The sequence below is a fragment of the Leptopilina boulardi genome, unplaced genomic scaffold (genome assembly GCF_019393585.1).
Source record: "Leptopilina boulardi isolate dan_hultmark-lab unplaced genomic scaffold, ZJU_Lbou_2.1 LbouV2_368, whole genome shotgun sequence".
In the NCBI taxonomy this organism is placed as follows: domain Eukaryota; kingdom Metazoa; phylum Arthropoda; class Insecta; order Hymenoptera; family Figitidae; genus Leptopilina; species Leptopilina boulardi.
Window position 1 is genome coordinate 660,845 of NW_026137938.1, and position 25,077 is coordinate 685,921.

General features: G+C 23.9%; 3 protein-coding genes across 4 annotated transcripts; 2 read left to right on the forward strand and 1 right to left on the reverse strand.

Annotated features, from left to right (window-relative positions):
• The first annotated feature begins 2,441 nt into the window (after nucleotides 1–2,441).
• LOC127287279 (adrenodoxin-like protein 2, mitochondrial) lies at nucleotides 2,442–10,331 on the forward strand. Of its 2 annotated transcripts, XM_051314120.1 has the most exons (5): nucleotides 2,444–2,796; nucleotides 2,828–3,104; nucleotides 7,449–7,561; nucleotides 8,381–8,513; nucleotides 9,927–10,331. In XM_051314120.1, exons 2-5 carry the CDS (start codon nucleotides 2,935–2,937, stop codon nucleotides 10,021–10,023), a joined length of 513 nt encoding a protein of 170 aa, XP_051170077.1. In that variant the 5' UTR covers nucleotides 2,444–2,796; nucleotides 2,828–2,934; the 3' UTR covers nucleotides 10,024–10,331. The 2 variants fall into 2 exon arrangements, with proteins under 2 accessions (XP_051170078.1, XP_051170077.1); XM_051314121.1 differs by lacking the exon at nucleotides 2,828–3,104 and having other exon boundaries at nucleotides 2,442–2,638.
• Nucleotides 10,332–10,489: 158 nt separating this feature from the next.
• On the reverse strand, nucleotides 10,490–15,142 carry LOC127287277 (actin-related protein 2/3 complex subunit 3-like). The gene is made up of 4 exons (XM_051314118.1): nucleotides 14,951–15,142; nucleotides 11,421–11,597; nucleotides 11,015–11,210; nucleotides 10,490–10,767 (listed from the first exon to the last, which is right to left on the reverse strand). Exons 1-4 carry the CDS (start codon nucleotides 14,954–14,956, stop codon nucleotides 10,613–10,615), a joined length of 534 nt encoding a protein of 177 aa, XP_051170075.1. The 5' UTR covers nucleotides 14,957–15,142; the 3' UTR covers nucleotides 10,490–10,612.
• A 193-nt stretch (nucleotides 15,143–15,335) lies between these two features.
• LOC127287269 (uncharacterized) lies at nucleotides 15,336–23,843 on the forward strand. The gene is made up of 8 exons (XM_051314109.1): nucleotides 15,336–15,545; nucleotides 20,044–20,279; nucleotides 21,909–21,995; nucleotides 22,199–22,262; nucleotides 22,377–22,439; nucleotides 22,688–22,901; nucleotides 23,181–23,293; nucleotides 23,634–23,843. Exons 1-8 carry the CDS (start codon nucleotides 15,371–15,373, stop codon nucleotides 23,663–23,665), a joined length of 984 nt encoding a protein of 327 aa, XP_051170066.1. The 5' UTR covers nucleotides 15,336–15,370; the 3' UTR covers nucleotides 23,666–23,843.
• Nucleotides 23,844–25,077: the final 1,234 nt, after the last annotated feature.

Sequence of the window (25,077 nt, forward strand, 5' to 3'; positions counted from 1 at the left end):
ACGCAGAATCAAGTTAGGTTGTATTTACATGACAGCATTCATGAACATCCGAAATACAAAGAAACCTCCCATATGTGAAACCTAAAGGTGCTTGTACACTCTTTACCGGATATACCTACACTTTTTTTATCCTTTTCTACTGCGCATGTTGCCATGACAACACTTGCGTTAGAAAAAGACAAAAACGTGTAGGCATATCTGGCCACGAGTATTAGGATTAGTTCTTCTAATATTTTCATTTTTTAATTAAAAAACTTCAGCACAACCTTGGCCTTTACAACATAACTATAAACTAATAAAATAATTATAGAAGTGTCACGAATTTTCAAAATGTCAAACAAAAAAGACAGAATTTATGCGATAAGGTGTAATTAATTATTACACAAGCAAGTTAAATGGAGAGCAAATTCAAAGCAATAGTACAAATTACAAGTTGTTGTAGAAGTACCTTGAGAACAATGCATTTTGTCACAACTTGATGTACAATGATCGAAGGTATACAATTTTTATAATAAGTCAAACAATTGCCTATAAGTGAAATTATAAGTTAATACACTGGAACCTCCAACCATTGCATCTCTGACCATTGCAGTTGTTTACCAAAACTTGTGGGCTGCAGCAAGAAGAGTCAGAGGGGAAAAAATGACGTCAGTCAAGAAAAAGCAGTAACGTCACAGTTACGTGTTCTTATAGACCCAGTTTCTTTTTCCTTTTTTCTAATTTAAACAATTGATCGGAGTTATCGATATTATAAACTGCATTATTATAATTTAAATGTACGTAATTATATTTATATTTTTCTACTTCATAAAGAATTAAATTAATCTCAATTTTTATTCGAACATATATGGGCATATCTCTAGAACTTTTAAACTTTATGTTATCGCTCATTATGATACCTTAAGAATTTTTTAAATAATTTTTCAATACCATAATTTGACCAATTATAGGGCTTTTTAAATGTATCATGCGTTATATAATTTTTTTAATTATGTAGGAAATGACGAACGTAAGTTAAAGTGGTGAAATCGACAGTTTCTAGTGTGTGATATTGACTGTTTTTTTTAGTTTATCAACTGTAACTTTTTTAACGAAACATTGTGTGTCTTGTGGCTTGCAATAGAAGTAGGTGGGAGTGTAAAGAACTAAAAAATCCATGAAACAATGATGTGCCTCAAATTGAATAAAAACTATGTAGCTTCAAACTTGCGAGACAACTTTTTCAAAATTTCTACAAATTAGCAGTTAAACTGATATAACTTTTTTAACGAAGGTTTTTGAGTAACGGCACAACGGGATTATATTATCTACCTAATAAGAAGTAATTTGAACCCATACAAGAATGTGTGCCTCCTTAAGGGTACGGTCACACCTCGGTAGATAGCGAGGCTATATGTCTATCATGTAATATAACGTATAAGAGTGAGAGAAATAAGAACATTTTTTATTTCTCTCACTCTTATACGTTATATTAAGGTGCTTATATACCTCAAATTTCGATCAGATGAACATTATTTCTGGACCGTGAAAATGCGTGAAAAGTCATTTTCACGGCGGGTATTTTTAAATTGTTTTAAACAAAAAATGTTTTTTTAAGAAATATAATATTAAATAATTGTTTTAATATGTAAGAACACTTTAAAATAGTGATAGAGAGATGATTTGATTAAAAAATTTAGCAAATTTTGCTTTAAAACGTTTTCTGCTACAAGAAAGTGTAAAATGACGATGTTTGTGAAATGGTTTGTACAGTGCTTCTTCCTTGTGAGTGTCTCTCAGAGTTTTGTTTATGTTATGTCGTTTCTTTTTAACTTGTAATAAATAATGAGTGCTGAAAATAAATCGGTAAGTTGAAATGTTTATCAAATAAATTTAAATTCTACTAATTGTTTCGAATAACTGAAATAAACATGTACACATGTACACTGTACAAACCATTTCACAAACATCATCATTTTACACTTTCTTGTAGCAGAAACGTTTTAAAGCAAAATTTGCTATATTTTTTAATCAAATCATTTTTCTATCACTATTTTAAAGTGTTCTTACATGTTAAAACAATTATTTAATATTATATTTCTTAAAAAAACATTTTTTGTTTAAAACAATTCAAAAATACCCGCCGTGAAAATGACTTTTCACGCATTTTCACGGTCCAGAAATAATGTTCATCTGATCGAAATTTGAGGTATATAAGCACCTTTACATGATAGACATGTAGCCTTGCTATCTACCGAGGTGTGACCGTACCCTAATATTTATTTTATAAAAAGAAGAAATTCCCTAGATAATTTACTAGAAAAGGACTCCAGCTCCAGATGTCACACATTCATTCCTTTCTTGTTTGAAAAAGAAAGTTATTGTAGAATCAGCTTTAGGAATGCAACTATAGGTATAAAACATACCCATCTATGCATAATTGTTAATGATATTTTAATGTTTTTAGAAAGTTTATTACATTTTCAGAAATTTTTTTTTAAAATTCCATGATAAAAATTGTTATCGGCATTGAAAAATTTACATATAATTAAAAAATACTCACTGCTGAAAAAAAACATGTGCCAACACCTAAAGCAGTTTTATTCTGACCTGTCATCTTGTGATTCATATATTAGAGAAAATAGTAACTAAATATGTTGTAATAAAATTTTTTTAAATTATTTAATAGTTCTTTTATTTTATAATTATAATTTTCAATTTTATTTTGAAGTGAAAAATCGAAAATATTTATGTATAGGTTATAAATAGTAATAGTGTAATAAGTGTATTTCGAATATAATAGTTTAATTGAAACGTTGGACCTTTATTCTTGATCTATTATCACAAATACTCCTATAAGTAGTCAAATAATTTAAATATTTATTTATTTTTATTGTAAATAAATTTCTTTTTTGAAAAAATACTCTTTCCGCTTTGTAAATAAAATCTAATCCAATGGCAATGTTACAAAAATTGTATTTGATATCAAAGCATATGTCAAAATCTCCTGTTTTAAACATGACGAGAAATTATGCTTTTAATAGGACAAGGGCAATTTATAGTGTACAGAACAAATTTCAAACTAGAAGTACATGCACCACACAACCTTTTTTCAAAGAACATGAGTAAGTTACAAGTAATTTTGGCCTTGGGTTTTTTTGTAATATAAAGGGATCGGATTTTTCTTGGTTATATGGTCTATATATGGGGCATTCCACGTCAAATCGGACACTATTTTGCTTTTTTATTTCTAATTCTTTTAAAATTTTATTTATTTCAATTATTTGACAAATTTTTAACTAAAATAATTCTTCTCTAAATTAAATATTTTCAACAATTTGTTATTAAATTCTTCACAAATTAATTATTTTAAACTACTTTTGAATTAAAAATTTTATAAAATTCAATAATTGTTTAAAATTATAATTTTTTGTTTTTGCATGAGATTTAGGATGTAATGAAATAATTTTTAATTATTGCACAAGTTTTGGTCACAATTTAGACCTTCATAAGTGTATTTATTCCACTAAAAACAATTTTTTTTTTAAATTTTAATTTAAAATCTTCTAAAATTTTCCATCTAAAACTTTCTGAAATTTAATAATTTCAACTAGGTATAACTCTTCAGAAATTCAATTATTTTTAATGATTTTTATAATTTTCTTCGAAAATTTAATTATTTAAAAATAATTTTTTCAATTAAAAACATTTAAAGTTAAATATTTTTTCTGTACTTTTTAATAAATTCTTCAGAAAGAGAAATAACTAAAAATTTTAATTAAAAATCCCAAAAATTTCAATTATTTTTAAAAATCTAAATTGTAAATCTTCAAAAATTCAATTTTTTTAAGTTGGTTATCTAAAATTATTTGATAAATTATATAAAATTATGATAATAATAATAATAATAATATTCAAAAATTCAACTTTAATTGAATTTCTGTCTGTAATTTATAAAAAAAATTCTTCGGAAACAGAAATTACCGTAAATTTCAATTAAAAATCACATGAAGTTCAATTATTTTTAAAAATTGTAAATCTACAAAACTTCAATTTAAAACAAAATGGTTATCTAAAGTTAATTGATAAATTATTTTTAATTCTGTAAAATTTAATTATTATTTAAAAATATAATAAAATCTTTTAAAATTCTAGCTATTATATATATAGCTATAAATATAGCTATAATAAAATGCGACTATTTCGACTTTTTTTTTTTTAATATTTTAAACAAATTTTTAAATAAAATATATTTTTTTAGTATAAAATGCAGATCTTCAGATCTTCTTTATTTCAATTATTTAACAAATTTTTAACTAAAATTCTTCACTAATTCACTTCACTAATTAATTAATTATCAAAAAATTTTAATTCAAAATCATAAATCAATTTAAAATTTTCAATTCAATTATTTTCTAAATTTTTAATTTAATATCAAATAAAATTCAATTATTACCCAAAATTTAAATTCAAAATCAATTAAAATTCAATAATTATCCAAAATTTCATTAAAAATTAATTTTTATCAAAATTTTTAATCAAAAATCAACTTAAATTAAATTATTATCCAAAATTTCAATTTCAAATCAAATAAAATTTAATTATTTTCAAATTTTTCAATTCCAAATCAACTAAAATTCAATTATTCTCAAAAATTTTAATGCAAAATTAATTATTATCAAAATTTTCAATCAAAAATCAACTAAAATTGAATTATTATCTAAAATTTCAATTATAATTCAATTATTTTCAAAAATTTGAATTTAAAAACTTCTAAAATTTTCCATCGAAAATTTTTTTAAATTTAACAATTTCAATTATAACTCTAAGGAAATTCAATTTTTTTAAACTATTTTTATAATATTCTTTGAAAATTCAACTATCTGAAACCATTTTTCAATTAAAAATGGTTTTCAAATTATTGTATTTTTGTCCGCAATTTCTAATAAATTTTTTAGTGAAATCATCGAAAATTGTTAATTAAAAATCACTTGAAGTTCAATTAATTTTAAAAATCTCAATTGTAAATCTTTGAAAATTCAATTACATTTAAAAAATGTTATCTGAAATTATTTGATAAATTATTTTTAGTTTTGTAAAATTTAATTATTGTTTGAAAATTAACAAAATCTTTTAAAATTCAATTATTTCTAAAAATTTCAACTTTAAACCCTTCCAAAAGTATTATTATTTAAAAAAAAAATTTATTTAAAAATCTGTAAAATATTTTTGTTAAAATAAAAAAAATCGACTTTTTCGACTTTTTTTGGAATATAAATTGACTAAAACGACTTTTTTTGTGCCTTTAAGTCGATCCGAGGCCTGAATTATTGAAAACAATTTCAAATTAAAACTCTAAAATTGAATTTTTGATCGAAATTTAAAAAAACAACTGCAGCAAGTTAAATTTGCAGAAAATTTATTTTAAATTTAAAATCTTTTACAATTGAATTATTTTAAAAAAAAAATTTTTTATTTGAAAATCTGTAAAACTTAATTATTATCTGTAATTTTTTTGAAAATTAAATTTTTGAAAATTTGTCTTAATTCGATTTTGAAATATGCGAAATAAATTTTCTTGATAATAATATTCTAATTCAATTTAATTAAAATAAGAAAAATTGACTTTTTTGAACCTTAAATTCGATCCAAGGTCTGCGTATGTTTAATAAGAAAAATAAAAAATAAAAAAGAATTCATAAAAAAAATTTTAATTTGCTCAGTTATGAACATTTCAAAAAAAGTAACGTAAAAGAAAGAATGTTCCTAAAAAATCAGAGATGAAAAATAATTATAATTACCCAAAATAGTGTCCAACTTAATATGAAATGCCCGATATTAATCAAGTAGCTGTCTTTACTTATAAGATAATATTAATTTAACATTCTTATAAAATTTTATGGATGTCTGCAGAAAATAAAATAGTATCATTCATATTCATATATTTATAATTTTACATTTGGGCGATTCCACGTCAAGTGATCGCACCGATTTGTGGTATTTTGATAAATTTTTATGAAATCGATAATTTGGGTTCCTTTAAGGGTTAAAATAAGAAATCCCAAGTATTTTTGAAAAATTCAAAATATTTTAAAAATATATTCCAAATTTAAATTTTTTATAATTTTTTTTTATTTATTATTTTCTTATTAATGGGATTTTCTCAATAGTTTAAATAATAATAAGGGAATTAGCAAAACTAAATTTAACTACATTTTTTTCTATCTGAAAAACCTCGTTCTAATCATTTTACATATTTTGAATCATAGGTACATTTGTCCTTTAATAAAAGAAAGATATCCTAAAAATGATGTAAGTTGAATATATCGAAAATCTGGAATAAAAAAAAAAATTATAACATTTGAGAGGGATATACATACTCACCTACATGAAATTTTATCTGGTAGGGAATTTTCTGGCACATCTATTTTTTTCTCTTAACATTTTTTTCTATATCCTACACAGTTTTTGAGAGAGAGAAAAAAAACGCAAAATACTACATTTTTCTTTAGACTTAATTTTTTTTTTAATTCGTTCTAAAATAAAAATTTATTACTATTTTTTGCATGAAATTTACTGGTTTAAACTATTTTTTGGATGATATGCTTTTGTTAATGCTTCATTTTTAAATTATTTCTAACAAAATACAATAATTATATACAAATTTAATTTCTTTAAATATTTATTTAAATTAATGAATTTTACACTATAATTCACTTCTCATAAAATTTATACACAAATATTAATTTTAAATTATGAAATTTGGATCCCATGAAAATTTGTTATATGCAGAGTGTATGGAAGGTCAATCACTATATCAAAGAGGCAGTAACTATTTTTTTCTGGGTTGAGATATTTTTCTTTTTTATTTTAATATTTAAATGTACTACACTTAGTAAAAGAATAAATATTTTTTACGAAGCTTATTATATTATTAATATTGAAAATTTTAAAATTTTAAAATATATTTTTGTAATTTTATTTTATTAATTGTGAACAAAAAAATACAGTCAGTTATAATACACTATTGGTCTCAATTAACTTCAATACAAAAGTACAAAGTTAATTTTTTTTTTTTGTTTCATTTCTGGAAAGTCTTGTTGTTATTTTTTCAATTTTTTAAAGAGCCGACTTTCTTCTGTTATTTTTAATAACTTCTGTCGATGTAACTACTATTTGCACTTATATTTTCGTAAAAATTGATTAACTTTTAAAAAAAATTCAAAAAATAAGTTTTTTTCAAAACGGCCTAATTGATTATTTTGATTTTAGGCTAAAAAAAGACCAGAAGGTATTCCAGAAACGAAACTAAAAAATAAAACCGAGATGTGCTAATTAAAGTTAATTGAAAATCACTGTAAATAAATAAAAATGGCATTTTTTATGCGTAAGGTTAAGAAAATAATATATTACGCATATTTTTTTTTACTATCAACTGTATTAAAAAATTGTTTAATATTTTTTTCTAGAGTCAAAGTAGTATTTGTCAGGGCAAATGGAGAACGAATTGAAGCCAATGGAAAAATTGGTGATACGTTATTGGATATTGTTATAAATAATGAAATAGATTTGGATGGATTTGGTAAGTTATTTTAGTAAAAGATTTTTAATATTATTTTTGTATAACATGTTACGAAATATGTATATGAAACATATTATCAATGTAAATTTCAGGACTGCAATAATTTAACATTTTGAAATTATAAAATTTTGTAAACATAACTTTTTAAAATATTTGTTTATAAATCTTTATATTATGTCAAAACTATTATAATTAGTTAAAAGAATATATATTTAAACTTTTATGTCCGATATTTGTTCGATCATTTGCAATTTTGATCAAATGAATATTCGGCGTTTTCAAAATTTCTATCAAATGAGAATTCGTACAAATAAAAATTCTATCAAATAGAATTTCGGCAAATTAAGAATTCTTTGCTCTCTAAATCTGAATTAGTAAAAATGTTTACTAATTTAAATTAGTGACTCACTTTTTGCTTTAGAATTAGAAAAATTTTACTAATTGTTAGTAAAAGTTAGTAATAATTAGTAAAATTTTACTAATTGCGAAGCAAAAAGAGAGTCACGAATTCAAATTAGTAAACATTTTTACTAATTCAGATTTAGAAAGTGAATTATGAAAATTTTGGAAAATAAAAATTCTATTAAATCTCTCTAATTAAATAGTAATAATATATTAAATAAAAATTCAGTGAACTAGAGAATCTGTTTTATAAAAATTGGACTAAATAAAAATTCTTGTAATTATGAATTCAGTTAAATAAAAATACGTAAATATGAAAATTCAATTCAATATTATAAATAACAAATAATTTTGAAATTAACTTTTGAAAAATGTGACCTAAGTAAAATAATTATTCTTTGTTTTTTTTTTAATTAGGCGCTTGTCAAGGGACAGTAACATGTAGTACGTGTCACTTAATAATACCAAAAGACGTTTATGACAGTTTGCCGGAAAAACCTTCCACCGATGAAATTGACATGTTAGATTTAGTACATGATTTAACCGACACGTAAGTTGTAATTTTTAAAGTACTGTTTTCATTTTTTTATTCTGGTTAAAATTTTCAATCAAAAAAAAAAAAAAAAAAAAATTGAAAATTGGTCAATTATAACAGGGTGATTGGTCAGAGAAATCAGGGAAAAGTCAACGAATTTTATGAAAAGTACTGGAGAAATATTTTATTTCTAAAAATGCTACTAAACTTATAATTTTTGAAATTTTCAATTCAAACTTTTGCTTCTAAAAATTATTGTCTCACATTTTTATAATTATAGACCTCGGAACGATTTTTGAAAGTTATTAATAATTTGTTATTAGCAAAGAATGCCAATCCAATAATTTGTTATTAGCAATTAAATCAAATTTATTATTTCCGTAATAAGATTGTTTCACAGAAATATTTTCAACAATTTTTCTTTTTAAATCACCGAAAAAAATTTTCAATTGAATTAGCTAACATTGAATTAATTATTCAATATCTAATTAAATTTGGACAAGTTCGGGTTAATATTTTTTCGGAAATAGTTAAATTTCAGAAAATTTTCAATTGAAACTTTCATAAATTTTAATTGATAAAAATTTTTTTATAAACTTTAAAGAATAATAAAATTTTAGAGTATTTTAAACTAAAAAAATTTTTATTTTCTATGAATTGTTGAAAAACTGTTTTAATGTAATTAAAACAATTAATTTAGCGAAGAATTTTAAATGAAATTTTTAGGAATAATTGAATTTTCAACTGAAATATGTTCTAAATAATTGAATTTTGATGTAGTTACCTAGTTAGGATTTTTAGAAATAACTGCCTTTTTTTGATATTTAAAAAATTATAATTTTGTTCTAAATATAAACATTAATTAGAAAAACGATTTAAATAATTGAATTTTTGAAAAATTGGATTAAAACTGTTTAAATAATTAATTAAAAAAAGAATTTATTTATTTTAATTGCTCAATGACATTGAAGTCTATACAATGGAGTTTGTACAAATGAGTTCTAAATAATACATTAAAAAAAGAATGAAATAGATAAAAATTTGGGGAAAAAATTTCTATTAAATTAACATTCAATTACTAATTGAATTTGGAAGGAAATAACATTTTTTTGAAAGTAATTTAATTTCAGATTTTTAATGAAAATTTTCGTAAATTGAAATTTCTGTAGATATTTTATAAGCTTTAAACAATAATTAAACTTTGGAGAATTTTGAATTGAAAAATGTTTTAAATAAATGAATTTTCTAAAATGTTGATTAAAATTATTAAAATTTAATTATTCCTCAATTTCAATTTCATATAGAAAATTTAAAAATAATTGTATTTTAGAAGAGTTTGAGTTAAAATTTTTTGAAATAATAATTGAATTTTAGAAATTTTGACTTGTTAAGTTCAACAAAAAAAAATGTAATATTTTCTTATTTTAGATCCAGACTTGGTTGTCAAATTACAATGACCAAAGAGCTTGATGGACTTGAAGTATTTGTACCTTCTAGTATCAACGATGCAAGATCTGTAGAATAATCAATTTACCAATAGAATGAATTTACCACAAATAAATTAAAGATATTAAAAATATATAATAGTATAAATGAACAAAGAGTGCAGTGCACGGGAAAAATTATTAAAATATGTTTATTGTTATGTCACAAAAAAACAACTAACTGAATAATATTTTTGTTATAAAAAAATTTTTATCAGTGACTCGTTCAATAGAAATAAGGTATTACTAACAAAATAATGAATTTGTAAATAATGGATTTGAGAATATTTACATTGTTTAATAATTCAATTTAATTTTATGTTAATAAATTTTAATAATTCAATTTTAATTTAGTTGAAATTTATTATACACCAATTAACAAAAATCGAAATTATTACTAATTTCCGGTTCCTTTTAGTTAATAAAATAATAGTTTATTTTCAATGTTGTTAATACTGAAAATGTTTATTAATTCAAGATCTGGAATCGTAAATGAATATATAAATCTTTGATAATCATTATTCTTTATGTTGATCGCTTCGTTCGAGGAACATAAAGAATATCAAATATATTTCAAATATTACAAAAGATAATATAAATTATTTGTAAATGAAAAATAAGAAAAGTTTATTATTGACCAGGTCCTGACAATGATTTATCCATAAACTTCTTTTTGGCAAAGCACAACCACCATTTACTTGGCTTTCCATCATGTCCATATACTTTTTTGATAAGACGTTGAGAAACTTCTTGTCTAACTTGCTGTAAGTACTGTCTCATTAATTCTGAAACAAAAATGTACTATAAACCTTGTGAATAATTTAGTTAAATAGAATATTAAGTTCTGCTTTTTTGCTAGTTGGAAAAAGTGCTTTCAAAAGTATAATTTTTTTCTTATTTTGCATTTAAAGAACATTTTAAGTAGAAAAATTTACATATAATTTAAAAAACAATTTCCAAGTTTTTAAAATTTAGTTCGTTTCTTTTTCTAATAGGCGGCGACATTTTGTCTAGAGTAAAAACTATTTATACCTGCTTCTGTAGTATTATTTGGTTTTGCATAAACAAGATTTAAAGGGAAATCAGGATCTCCTGGTATGTCAAATCTTGACAATGACAATGAATATAATTCAGTGAGAGCTTGATTTTGATTTCCACATTTTTGCAATTTTTTTAAACATTCTGTAATGTAAAGAGTAATGTATATGAGAACTCGATCAGCATCACTCTGAAATACAAAAAAGTCAAATAAATATTTTCATCCCTGCAGGCTTTAACTTTTTTTCCTAAAATATTTATAATTCTTAATAAATTTAATGAATATTTTAATAAATATTTTTCTATTATTATTATTATGTGTTATTTAAATTAAATGTTTAACATCGTAAAAATTATAATAATAATAAGAATAATAAAAATGTGAATTAAAATATTGTACCTTAATTTCATAGGTCCTGAAGAAAACATTTGCTCGAAAAAAATATAATGCTTCATCAATAATATCTAATTCATCACCGGCGAATGGTGGAGCTGGACCTCGAAACTGCGTTTTTATTGGCAACAATGCTAAGTTACCAATTGCTTTGTCATTGTTTGTAAAACTAGAATGGTATGCCTTAAAATAAAAAGTTTTTTTATTTATTTTAAAATTAATATTTATGTGAATTTTTTAAGAAATGATTCGAATTATTATTTTCAGGCCTTGGATCAACTTTAAGGCGTAAAACAAATCGTTTTAGTCGATTTACATACTAAGAAAAGTCGATTTTTTATTTATAATAAATTTAATTAATTAATATTTAATTTCAAATAACTATTGTTATTAGATATTAATTTTATTAATTCCTCAATAACAATATAGGAATATTATCAAGAATCGAATTAAGACAAATTTTTAACTAATATTCTTGGCTAAATTAATTATTTTCAATTATTTATTATAAAATTCTTCAAAAATTCAATTATCTGAAAATGTTTTTTAAATTAATATTTAAATTAAATAATTGTTTGAAATTTAAAAAAAAAATCAATTTCAATAAACAAAAATGTTTGTTATTTTGGTTAAGCATAGAACAAAAAAATTTTGATTTTTGTATAATAATAGGAGCTATTATTATTTTAGGCAAAATGACTACAGATAGTTGAATTTTCGAAGAATGTTATAAAATTCATTAAAAATAATTGAATTTCAGAAGAGTTATAAATGAAATTATTAAATTTCAAAAAATTTTAGACGGAAAATTTTCGAAATAATTATGAGCCAAAAAAAAAACAACATTTTTTTTACAACTTCTTTAAGTACGAAATTTATTACAAAATATTGTTTTAAATATCTCAAAAGAAGTTATTAATTTAACATTTGTTTAATTTACTGTTTTATCTTATACTAGCAAAATTAAACGCGCGCAAGCGCGCCAAATTGAGTATTTAATTGTTTGTTATAAAGAAATTAAAGATTAATATTATCAATAATAATTTAATTTATTAGAATATTATTACATATTAAATAATAATAATGAAAATTATATGTTTACAGGCCTCGGATTATACGACTTTTTCCGACTTTTTTCAAAAATACGACTTTTATCGACTTATTTTAATAAAATGCGACATTTTTTTTACATTTGAAAAAAAATGTAAATAAAATACATTTTTTTAGTATAAAATGTAGATCTTCTTCAATTCAATTATTTAACAAATTTTGAACTAACATGATTCTTCACTAAATTAATTATTTTTAATAATTTTAATGAAATACATCACAAATTCAATTATATGAAAATTATTTTTGAATTAAAATTTTATGAAATTTAACAATTGTTTATAATTTAAAAAAAAATATCACAATAAAATTGAATTATTTTTTAAAAATTTCAATTCAAAATAAACTAAAATTCGATCATTACCCAAAAATTTAATTCAATATCAATTAAAAATCCAATAATTATCCAAAATTTTCAATTTAAAATTTAATTATTTACCAAGTTTTCAATTTAAAATGAAATAAAATTCAATTATTTTCTAAAATTTCTATTCAAAATTTATTATTCAAATTTTCAATCAAAAATGAACTCCAATTAAATTATTATTCAAAATTTCAATTCAAAATCAACTCAAATTCAATTATTACCAAAAATTTTAATTAAAAATCAATTAAAATTCAATTATTATTCAAAATTTCTATTCAAAAATAATTATTATCAAAATTTACATTCAAAAATCAACTAAAATTAAATTATTATACAAAATTTCAATGGAAATTCAATTATTTTTAAAAATTTGAATTTAAAAGCATCCAAAATTTAATTATTTCTTAAATTTTCCATCGAAATTTTTTTTTTTTGAAATTTAATAATTTCAATTATAACTCTAAGGAAATTCAATTATTTTTAACTATTTTAATAATATTCTTTTAAAATTCAACAATCTGAAACCATTTTTCAATTAAAAATGATTTTCAAATTATTGTATTTTGTCCGCATTTTCTAATAAATTTTTAGTGAAATCATCTAAAATTTTAATTAAAAATCACTTAAAGTTTCAATTAATTTCAAAAATATCAATTTTAAATCTTTGAAAATTCAATTAAATTGAAAAAATGTTTTCCAAAAATTGTTTGATAAATTATTTTTAGTTCTGTAAAATTTAATAAATGTTTGAAAATTAACAATATCTTTTGAAATTTAATTATTTCTAAAAATTTCAACTTTAACCCTTCGAAAAGGATTATTATTAAAAAAAAAAAATTTTATTTAAAAATCTGTAAAATATTTTTGTTAAAATAAAAAACAAATCCACTTTTTTTTGGAATATAAATCGACTAAAACGACTTTTTGTGTCTTTAAGTTGATTCGAGGCCTGTGTTTTTATAATTAATATTTGTTGGACCCTAGTACCTTAAAAATTAATTTTTAAAAATAAATTTTTTCAAATTACTATCTTGTATGATATTTCCTGGCGCATCTTTTTTCTCATCATAAATTTTTTGTATTTGTATACAATTTTTGAATCAATATACAACTTAAAAAAAAAATTTCGTTGATAAACGTTGTGTACCTCAGCTTCGTGAATTGAATTTTCGAATTTGGAATTTTAAAGAAACTTATTCCGAAATTTGGAAGCACAATTATACAACTTTGGCAAAAATGAGAAAAAGAATTGTCAAAATTTGACACGTCATAAGATTACTATTCAAAAAAACACGTGAAATCAGAAAAGGCCAACTTCAAGTTAGGACAGAAGGACAGACCAAGCATTTTATTATTATATAATAATAATAATAATTAATATTATAATTTTTAATAATTTACAGATTAAAAAAAATATTTTTTTTTCATTTAAACGTTCAGAACATTTGGCTTATAAATAATTAAATTTTAGAAGCTTTTAAATTGAAATTTTTGAAAATAATTGAATTTCAAAAGATTGTAATAAATTACAGACAATAATTACAATGAGATAAATTTTTAGTGATTTTTGTTGATAAAGAATTATTATTTTTATTTATTATTATTAGATAATTGAATTTTCGAAAAATATTATAAAAATCATTTTAAAAAATTGAAATTTTTGCAAATAATTAAATTTTAAGTTCAAAAAATTTATATCTAAAATAACTTTTTTTCTATTTTTTTGCCATTTGTTTTTATGAAATTATTGTTATTATTAATTGTGTAAAAATGTCAGAACTTTTGTATTTAATTTTGGATTTTGTTAGTGCAAATTTATTAAAATTTAAAGAATTTTCAAAGAATGCAATTCATTTATTATCTCGACAGATGAAATATTTTTAAGGTTATATTTATCTGTCAAAAGACATTTACTTAGTTTTTTTGTCATCATGACAATTAGATTTTTCCATAGAAATATTGCTAAATATTTTTTTTTACACACCGATTTTTTATTTCGTTTATAAAAACATTTTTATAAAATTAAAAAAAAAATACAGAAAATAATTTTAATACTTACAGGCATAATTATTTATATTAAAATCAAAGTAACATTAATAACAATTATCAAATTTAATATTTTATTTCTAAATTATTATTTTTTCTTAATTGAAAAAACATAAAAATCTATTTTTGTTCCTTAAATGACTTTTAGGCTTGGTCAACAGTCAAAAGTCAGAACTGTCATGGAACTGTCAAAGATTAAAATTCACAGATGTGAATGTCACACCTCTAGTGATGTTATTGGTAACTTGTGAATTAAGAAAATTCAAAAATTACTAGACTAATGTGAATGAAATCTAGGGAAATTCGCTTTTAAGTCGTTGGGACTAGAATAGGGGTCGTTTTTCAAATATGTAACATTTGGGACGTTCCAAGTATTAAAACCAATTTTTTCTACTTACCTATCTCTGCCTCGTGGGTACAACGTGTGTTGCAAATGCTGGTTTACAGGATTTTAAACAGGATTAATGTTCTGTCTGGATCTAAGTTAGCATATCAAGTATTTAATTTTAAACGATCTCTATCATTACTGCAAAATATTCCAAACAAAATGTCATATTCTGTAGTTGAACGTGGTTCTATTAATTCACTGGATTATAGGCTTTATTTTTGTAAGTATTATTGAACTTAACCATTTTTTAAAAGAAATTTTACTAGTTAATTCCTTTTTTTTCACTTATAAGTTGGAAAAAAGTGTGTATTTTTAATTTCATAAAGAAAATTTCTTGAAAACATAAATTTTAAATGTTTAATGTGAGTGAAATTGTGTAAGTTATATGCAATTTTTTTTTTTTGTAAACAGGAAACGGAGATAAGAAATTTATTTTTTTTTTTCAATTCGCTTGTTCTACTATCAAAGGCAAATAGATTTTACTTATATAATTTTTATATATTTAATCTATAGGATTTCACTACTTTTCCTTTTTTTTATATTACAAAAAAAAAATTATTTTCTAATACAGAATTCGTTTAATTGGATATAACATACATACTTAAATTAAACTAATTTATCTGTAAAGTTGAATTAAAAAATTTACTGTTTACAAAAAAAATAAAAAAATTTTAGAAGATATTTATTCTTTACTACTCAACAACATTATAATGAATGACTTGCTTCTTGCACGCATGAAAATATTAATTGATGGTTTACATTAATAGACGCAGAATTTTATGCACATGTATAATTTTTAAAATTATCAGACCTCGAATTGTAAGACTTTTTCTGACTTTTTTTTTAAATACGCTTTTTTCGACTTATGTTAAAAAAAGACGATTTTCTCAATTTATTTAATAAAATAAAATTATTATTATATAATAATAAAATGCTTGGTCTGTCCTTCTGTCCTAATTTGAAGTTGGTCTTTTCTGATTTCACGTGTTTTTTTGAATAGTAATCTTATGACGTGTCGAATTTTGACAATTCTTTTTCTCATTTTTGCCAAAGTTGTATAATTGTGTTTCCAAATTTCGGAATAAGTTTCTTTAAAATTCCAAAATTCAATTCACGAAGCTGAGGTACACAACGTTTATCAACGAAATTTTTTTTTTAAGTTGTATATTGATTCAAAAATTGTATACAAATACAAAAAATTTATGATGAGAAAAAAGATGCGCCAGGAAATATCATACAAGATAGTAATTTGAAAAAATTTATTTTTCAAAATTAATTTTTAAGGTACCAGGGTCCAACAAATATTAATTATAAAAACACAGGCCTCGAATCAACTTAAAGACACAAAAAAGTCGTTTTAGTCGATTTATATTCCAAAAAAAAGTGGATTTGTTTTTTATTTTAACAAAAATATTTTACAGATTTTTAAATAAAAAATTATTTTTTTTAATAATAATCCTTTTCGAAGGGTTAAAGTTGAAATTTTTAGAAATAATTAAATTTCAAAAGATATTGTTAATTTTCAAACATTTATTAAATTTTACAGAACTAAAAATAATTTATCAAACAATTTTTGGAAAACATTTTTTAAATTTAATTGAATTTTCAAAGATTTGAAATTGAGATTTTTGGAATTAATTGAAACTTTAAGTGTTTTGTAATTAAAATTTTAGATGATTTCACTAAAAATTTATTAGAAAATGCGGACAAAATACAATAATTTGAAAATCATTTTTAATTGAAAAATGGTTTCAGATAGTTGAATTTTCAAAGAATATTATTAAAATAGTTCAAAAAAATTGAATTTCATTAGAGGTATAATTGAAATTATTAAATTTCAAAAAAAAAATTTTAGATGGAAAATTTTAGAAATAATTAAATTTTAATTATTATTATAATTATTTTAATTAAATTGTAAATCTATGAAAATTCAATTACTTTTAAAAAACGTTATCTAAAATTATTTGATAAATTATTTTTAGTTCTGTAAAATTTAATAATTTTCTGAAAATTAACAAAATATTTTGAAATTCATTTATTTGTGAAAATTTCAAATTTTAACTCTTCCAAAATTATTGTTATTTAAAAATCAATAAATCTTAATTAAGTATTGCCTGAAATTTTATTGATCATCAAAACTAAAAACTATGTCAAAATTTTTAATTCGAATAAATTGCTTAAATCAGACTTCAAAAAATTATAAAAATGAAACTTTAACAATTTTGTTTAGAAATTTTGTCCTACTTAAATAAAATTTTGAAAATTTGACTTACAGTTAGTTCGATTTTGATATATTCGAAATAAATTTTTTTTGATAATTATTCTCAATATAATAAAATAAACTGTAATTTTTTAATATAAATAAAAAAAACTGCATTAAGATATATTATGCAGATAAGGAACTTGCTTTATCAGATAAGTTAAATATAGAACAATTGCCCGAAAGAAAATAGAAAAATTTTTATCTCGTAATTTGATATTCAGAAAAACTTAATTAAGTTCATTTTGCAAAATTAGGTTACCATTATAAAGTAATTTAAAAAAGAAAAATTTTCAATTGATTGAATTAAATTCTAATTATATTTTCGACTTTCTACATATTTCCTAATCTAAATATTCGACTGTTGCTATACTTTTTCACAACCATGTATGTAGAAGTTATAAAAATATACATACCGCAAAAAGTAAAGATTAAAGTTCATTTTATTGATAAAGTTGTGAAAATAAGTGCCACTTTTTAAGTATGTTTATAAATAACATGTTTTGATCCTTTTGAATCACCTTCAGGTTTATTTATTTAATAAAAAAATATTTTATTGAAAAATCATTAAAATAATCTGAAAGAAATATAAAAGAATTTTATTAGAAAAATATATAAAAAAAAGGAATTATTGTTCTTTTCTACTATTTGCTAAAGACTTAAAACTATTTTTAAAATTTATATCAGCTTATGATAGTGCACTTTAGTGGTCTGTCACTTAATGTTAATAAATGTTCAATTTTCGCGACCTTTGGATTATATTATGTAATGTTTTTTTTCATTTAACAAACAACCAGAGAAATTGCCCCACCAATTAAGAATGTCTTCTAACTTTCGTTCTTGATTAAAGAAAACATTGTTGCCAAATGCTTTCTTTTCTGTCCATCTTGCGATGGCCTAAGAATTTCATCTCTAACTTCACAATACGAATTTATACTCCATCTGTACCAATTAATCATTACCTTGGATTTCATAAAACCAACAAAATAAACAAATGAAAACAAGATTTATACTCCTCTTTTTCACAAAAAGTAAAGTTTTATTTTGAAGCCTTCAAAATGGAAAAAAGATTCAAACTTAAAAAAAAAAATAGTGATAAGATCTAACACTTATTTCTTAATGGCTACAAATGAAAACTTTGCTTTCTGTGGGAAGATGGAATTTGAATCAAAATTCTAAATTTCTAAAAATGCTACTAAAATTATAATTTAAAAAATTTTTAATTCAAACTTTTGCTTCTAAAAATTATTGTCTTACATTTTTATAATTGTGGGCCTCGGATCGATTTTTAAAAGAAAAAAAGTAATTGTTTTTCACAGGACCAAAAGTGTCATTTTTTTTTTTAAATTTTCAATCCAAATAATGCCTTGGGAAATACTTTTCAAGGTATGTGGACTCAAAACCTTTTTAAAAATGATTTGATATTTTTGGTCCCGTGAAAAATAAATTTCGACGCCGAGCGACAACGCCAAATTTATGGAGGTACAAAAAAAGTCTAAAAAGTCCATTTTTTTATTTTCAATAAATTAAATTAGTTCATAAACATTTTATTATTATTAACAATTTGTTATTATAAATAAAATCAAATTTATTAATTTCTTAATAAGAATGTTTCACAAAAATATTTTCAACAATTTTTTTTTTAAATAACCGAATTAAACTGAGATCAATTTTTCGCCGACAAAAATTTTTACAATGTCTAAAATATGTCAACTCTCGTAACAAAATAATAATAAAACAAATAATACAAAATAATTTTCTAACAATTAATAAATGCTTTGTATAGTAATTTTTTATATATTTTTAAGAATTTAAAGCTCTAAAAGTTCTTGGCTTTATCACCAGAAACGCTAATTTATTTAAAAATTCTTTAGTGTTAAAAGTATTGTTTTTTTCATTGGTGAGACCAATTCTGGAATTTGCAACGGTTACATTTGAACGGGTAAAAAACCGCTTTCTTAGATTCGCATCTTTTTGCTTGGGTATGACTGATACTTATGACAGACACAGTCATGATTATACCAATATCAGAAATGAGTTAAATATACCGAAAATTTCTGCTCGCTTTCTGTATTCTGATTTAGCATTCTTTTACAAATTATTACATGGCCTACTAAACAGTTCTGAACTTGTGTCTAAAATTAATCTTTATGTTCCATCTGTTGCGCTTCGTCATTATCAATTATTTCGTGTACCTATACACAAAACAAACTATGGTAAAAATTCAGTCTTTAGTAGAATATGTATTGAAGCGAATGATATTTCCAATGATATTGATTTTTTTGAACCAAGCAAAAATATATTTTGCTCGAGATTACGTTGCTTGTTACTAAATAATAATGAATAATGTTATCATAGCACGCTTATTATTTGTTACTATACTCATGTATCTCAAGGGCTGTTGCCCGTATATGTTTGTTAAATAAATAAAATTTAGATAATTTATATTTTTTTTTAGTAAAAGATGAATCTCCAATTTCACCTTTTCATGACATTCCACTTTATGTCGATAATGCGAATAAAACTGTCAATATGATTGTTGAAATACCACGTTGGACAAATGCCAAAATGGAAATTAATGTTAAGGAAACTTTAAATCCAATAAAGCAAGATGTAAAAAAGGGCAAATTAAGATTCGTGGCGAATTGCTTTCCTCATCATGGATATATTTGGAATTATGGTGCTCTACCGCAAGTAAGAAACAATGTTTTTTTCAATTATTACACAGGTCCACAAATTTTTTTTAAATATATACTTTAAGGGGAGATTACGGTGATTTTGAGGTTTTTTTCAAAGATTTTTTTTATAGTAAAAAAAAAATATTTATTACTTGCTAGGACAAAAATAGATCCAGATAAAATAGTTATTTTCGTATAAAGGGCGCAAAATAGGTGATTGTGGCGAAGCCGAGGGTGCCTAGGGTCACCGAGGTTTCTTCATAATCTCGCCTGAGACACTATCACCTTTTGCGCCCGTGCTGCGAACAACATTTTTTGTCCTGTCTGCATGGAAAGTGTATTATTCTTCTTCTTCTTCTTAAATTACTTGAGGCACAGCCAACTGTCAGAACAATAAACTTAGAAGACGAAAAAGTTATAGAAACTTTGGAAACGGACAAGTCGAGTACAAGGAAAATGAATTTGCCATACGTTGAATCTGTTCATGAATCATAATAAACTCCCATGAGAAGAATACATGTGAGAATTGAATTCAAAGCGTATAGGCCATACATTGATATATATAATTGATCTCAATAACAATTTCTAACTTTCAATCAGAAAAATAACACAATGGAAGGTTAAAGTAAGACTACTGTAGTCAAGCTCCCTCTGGGCAAAACAATGAGAAACAAACTCAAATTGAGTGAGAAACATCAATTGTATTTGTAACGAGGGAAAATGTCAACACCGGGTTTCAAACACTTTAAATATACTTAAACCTTGAACAAGGGGTATACAGTTAAGATATTAAACTGTCGAAGACCACAACACTGCAAGGTGACACCGCAGATATACAAAAGATGTTTACATAGTTCTACAAATCATTATAAACAGCAGAGGTTACAGCACAATAACAGTGAGTCATCTCAAACTCAGATAAAACCAGTAAAATTTATGAAAAATCAGACGGAACAGAATAAAATAATAAAATGGATTCTCAGGGTGACACAAAAATTTGGATATTTCACAAAATGGTTACGATGGGCGAGGGTAGAAGTCACACTCGCTTATAGAACAAAACTCAGAACGGATCGGGATTAGAACAAACTTCGAAGAACACTTCAGAGAGCACGTGTTAGAACGAATGGTTTAATAAAAAAAGGTTATATAGTTGCTTTCAAAAGTAGAACAAATCATATGTATTCACAACACAGAACTTGGCTAAAAATGAATTAAAACTTGTTTGAACAAATCAAAGGTAGAACAAAATCGATGGTAAATGCATGGAGTGCCGGAACATATTCTGTCCGGTCACTATACCGCTGCCAAGTTAGAACTCCAAAGTGTATTATTGAGTGCAAGCAAGTCCGCTTGTTTCAATGTTCCATCAGGGTTGGGAAGATAATAATACTTAAGGTAAATTACATGTAGTTGTTTACGTATATTACGTATGTTTATTATGTCACAAAAAATGAAAACAATACATTTTTTAATGGTGCGGCGCGAATGTACTTTGCGCCCGCTCACCCCATCTCTGGGCGGGAATCACTTACTTTGTGACCGCCTCAAGTGCACGAAATAACACACTTTCCGTGCAGGTAGGACAAAAAAATATTTATAAAATATTCATAAAGATTTCTTAAAATCATTTTTTTTAAATTAGACGTGGGAGAATCCAGAAGTTCTTGATAAAGCTACAGGATGTAAAGGCGATAATGATCCAATTGATGTTTTGGAGATCGGTTACAGGGTAAGATATTCTTATATTTCACAGATATTTATTTTTAATCTAGAACTATGTAGCATTTTATTTATATGAGATAAGTTATTTATTGACAAGCGTTTCGGTAGTTCTAAATGATTTAAATGGTTGTTATTTCGTTTTGATTTTTAATAAAAAAAACTGTTTATTAGTTTGCAAAATTATATTTTGTGACATTGCTCTCTTTTCAGGTTGCTAAGAAAGGCGAAGTTCTGCAAGTTAAAGTTCTAGGTTGCCTGGCTCTTATAGATGAAGGTAACATTTAAATATGAAAAAAAAATTCTTTTAATTGCTTCCATTAAATATATTTCATTAGTTAATCTTTATTTTTCACAACAAATATCCAATATTATATTATTAACATTTCAGGTGAAACTGATTGGAAAATTATTGTTATTGATGTAAAAGATCCAATAGCCGACCAATTAAATGGTACAGTATTTTTTTTCGTATTTATTTAATCTTTTAGACATGGTATGCTTCAAAATTTTTGATAATACAGAAAATTTCAGGAAAATTAAATGAAATATTTATGCACATGATTATAAAAAGCAGAAGGCTAAATTAAATTTTTTATGGCCACAGAAAGTTTCTGTTTTATGATTATAAATTTGTATATTTTGAAGATCCTAAAAAAACTATTCTTCATTGCACGTTGAAAAACATTTTTTTTTGTCTAGATGTGAGCGATATTGAAAAGCATTTTCCAGGCTTGATGAAAGCTACTGTTGAATGGTTTAAAATTTATAAAATCCCTGACGGAAAACCCGAAAACCAATTTGCTTTTAATGGCGAAGCTAAACCAAGAGATTTTGCTTTGAATATAATTGAAGAAGTAAATCAACATTGGCAAAATCTTGTCAATAACAAAACACCATCTGGAGGCATTGAGTGGTTAGTAAAGTTTACAATATTTGGAGAAATATTTCTCTAGTGATAAAGAATTTATTCAAAAATAAGTTTTTGGATTTTTAAAATTATAAATATTCTAATGTTTTATAGGTCAGATAATTTGTAGTTTAGATTTAAGGTTTATGTAGCATCCAAATCTGTTTTCTTTAACAATTTCTTACAAATTTATTATTTTCAATAGTTTTATATTCTAAAATTTTGATTTTTAAAGTTAAATATATCATAAAAATCATAACTAAATATTTTCTTTCTTGTTAACAGTTCTAACGTAACAGTAGAAGAAAGTCCATTCAAAATCAGTCCAGAATCAGCAAAGGAAATTTTGCAAAAAGTACCAGAATTGAATGAATCTCCTCAACCACTTGATGCTATAAGTAAGTTACGCTTATAAAATTGTCTGTTTTTCCGATTATCTACACAGAAAAAACCTAGTCTCATTTTTGTTGCATCTCAAAATGAGCCAATGCTAATCGACATAGACAGTGGTGCCACCAACCTAGCTTATTTTTGTTGCACTTCAAAATGAGTAGCGAACGCTACTCATTATATTATTAATACTTATATTATATTATTAATACTTATTTTGAGACCAAGTTTTTTCTGTGTAGAAATTATAAATCTAATTAATTTTTAATTATAAATTTAGAAATGATTTTTATTAATATTATATACTTATTTCTGAATTTTTTAATATGTACTATCCTCTTTTTTCAGTTGACAAATGGCACTATGAACATTTAAAGTAAACCACCAGAATTATGTTTCGTAAACACCATTGTGACTACAAAAATTGTTCGAATTCATGTTGTAATGCACATCAAAATATTTTTTTAAACGTTCCTTTATATGTATGTGACAAATAGAATTTCACTTGTAAGAAAATATTGAGGTAAAATTAAATTTTCTTCTAAAATTTTCCAACTACTTCGGTCTCATCTCCCTCATCTACACCATCTTGTGTAATTCTTTCCCTTTGTCCATATTAACACTCTCCATAACACTCCCCTATTTACTGACGGGAAAGCCGCCTTAAAATCTACTGCAATGATCTGACTTTTATTGCCAAAGGATTTGCTCGCCGGATGGAGTCCGGATACCTATTTTGACTAGTTACTTTAGGGATCGTTCACATATTACGTCACGCTATTTTTCATTATTTTTTAACCCCCCCCCCCTCCCCCACGTCACACACTATTCTATACATTAGCGCCATTTTTTCTACAGGTCGTCACACATTCAACAGACCCCTCCCCCCCCTAAGCGTGTGACGTAATATGTGAACGATCCCTTAAATCTCTAGTTACTTTAAAGCGCCATCTATGTTTTGATTAATTTCGGAACTATTTCTTATTATGATGTAGAGGAGAGGCGTAGTCATTGACGAGTCTTTATTTAAACCTTCGAAAGAGAATATATTTTTTAAATAAAAGAATAATAAAATATACAAAAATGGATTATTACATAAAATAATATAAGAACGAAAGAATCTATACAATGCAAATAAAATACTAATCTCTAGAAAACGTAAGGAAGAAAGAATTAGCTATTCTAGAGGAGAATTCGTTGAGCTCCGATCGCGCTCGTCATTAATGCAGAATAAAATGGATTTAAACATATTTACCACGTTCGCGAAGATGTTGATTAGGACGACGTATATTACTTTCGCGTGGGGTACTTTCTAGAATCGGGAAGAAGCTAGATATTGGATTCGGTTCCAATATTCATGCCCGACGCGAAGCTAGTGCAAAGTAATATTCACTAGGTGTCTCCTCCACCTGAGAAGCGCCTCGAGATGGGGAATCGACCTAGTGCATCATCTTTGTCAAGAGAGGAGCGACTCTACTCGACAAGGACGGTCCTGGTGGAAGTGAGTGGGTAACCTGGTTCACCAGTCTTCCACGGAAGCGCCCATAGAAAGTCCGGTTCACCAGGAGGAATAGATGTGGTCGATGTAGTCTCTCAATGGGCGGTTAGGGTAAGCGTGAAACGGAGATACGTACAATTGAGGAAAAATGCCTTATAAAAAACGCTTCACCAAAACTGTCGCCACCTTTTAGACTATTAAGAGAATGTATAAAGGAGTGAAAAAAGAATCGAAGAGGAAGGAAGAAGTATAATAAGAGACACAGGAAAAATGGTAAGGAAAGGAGGACTAGGT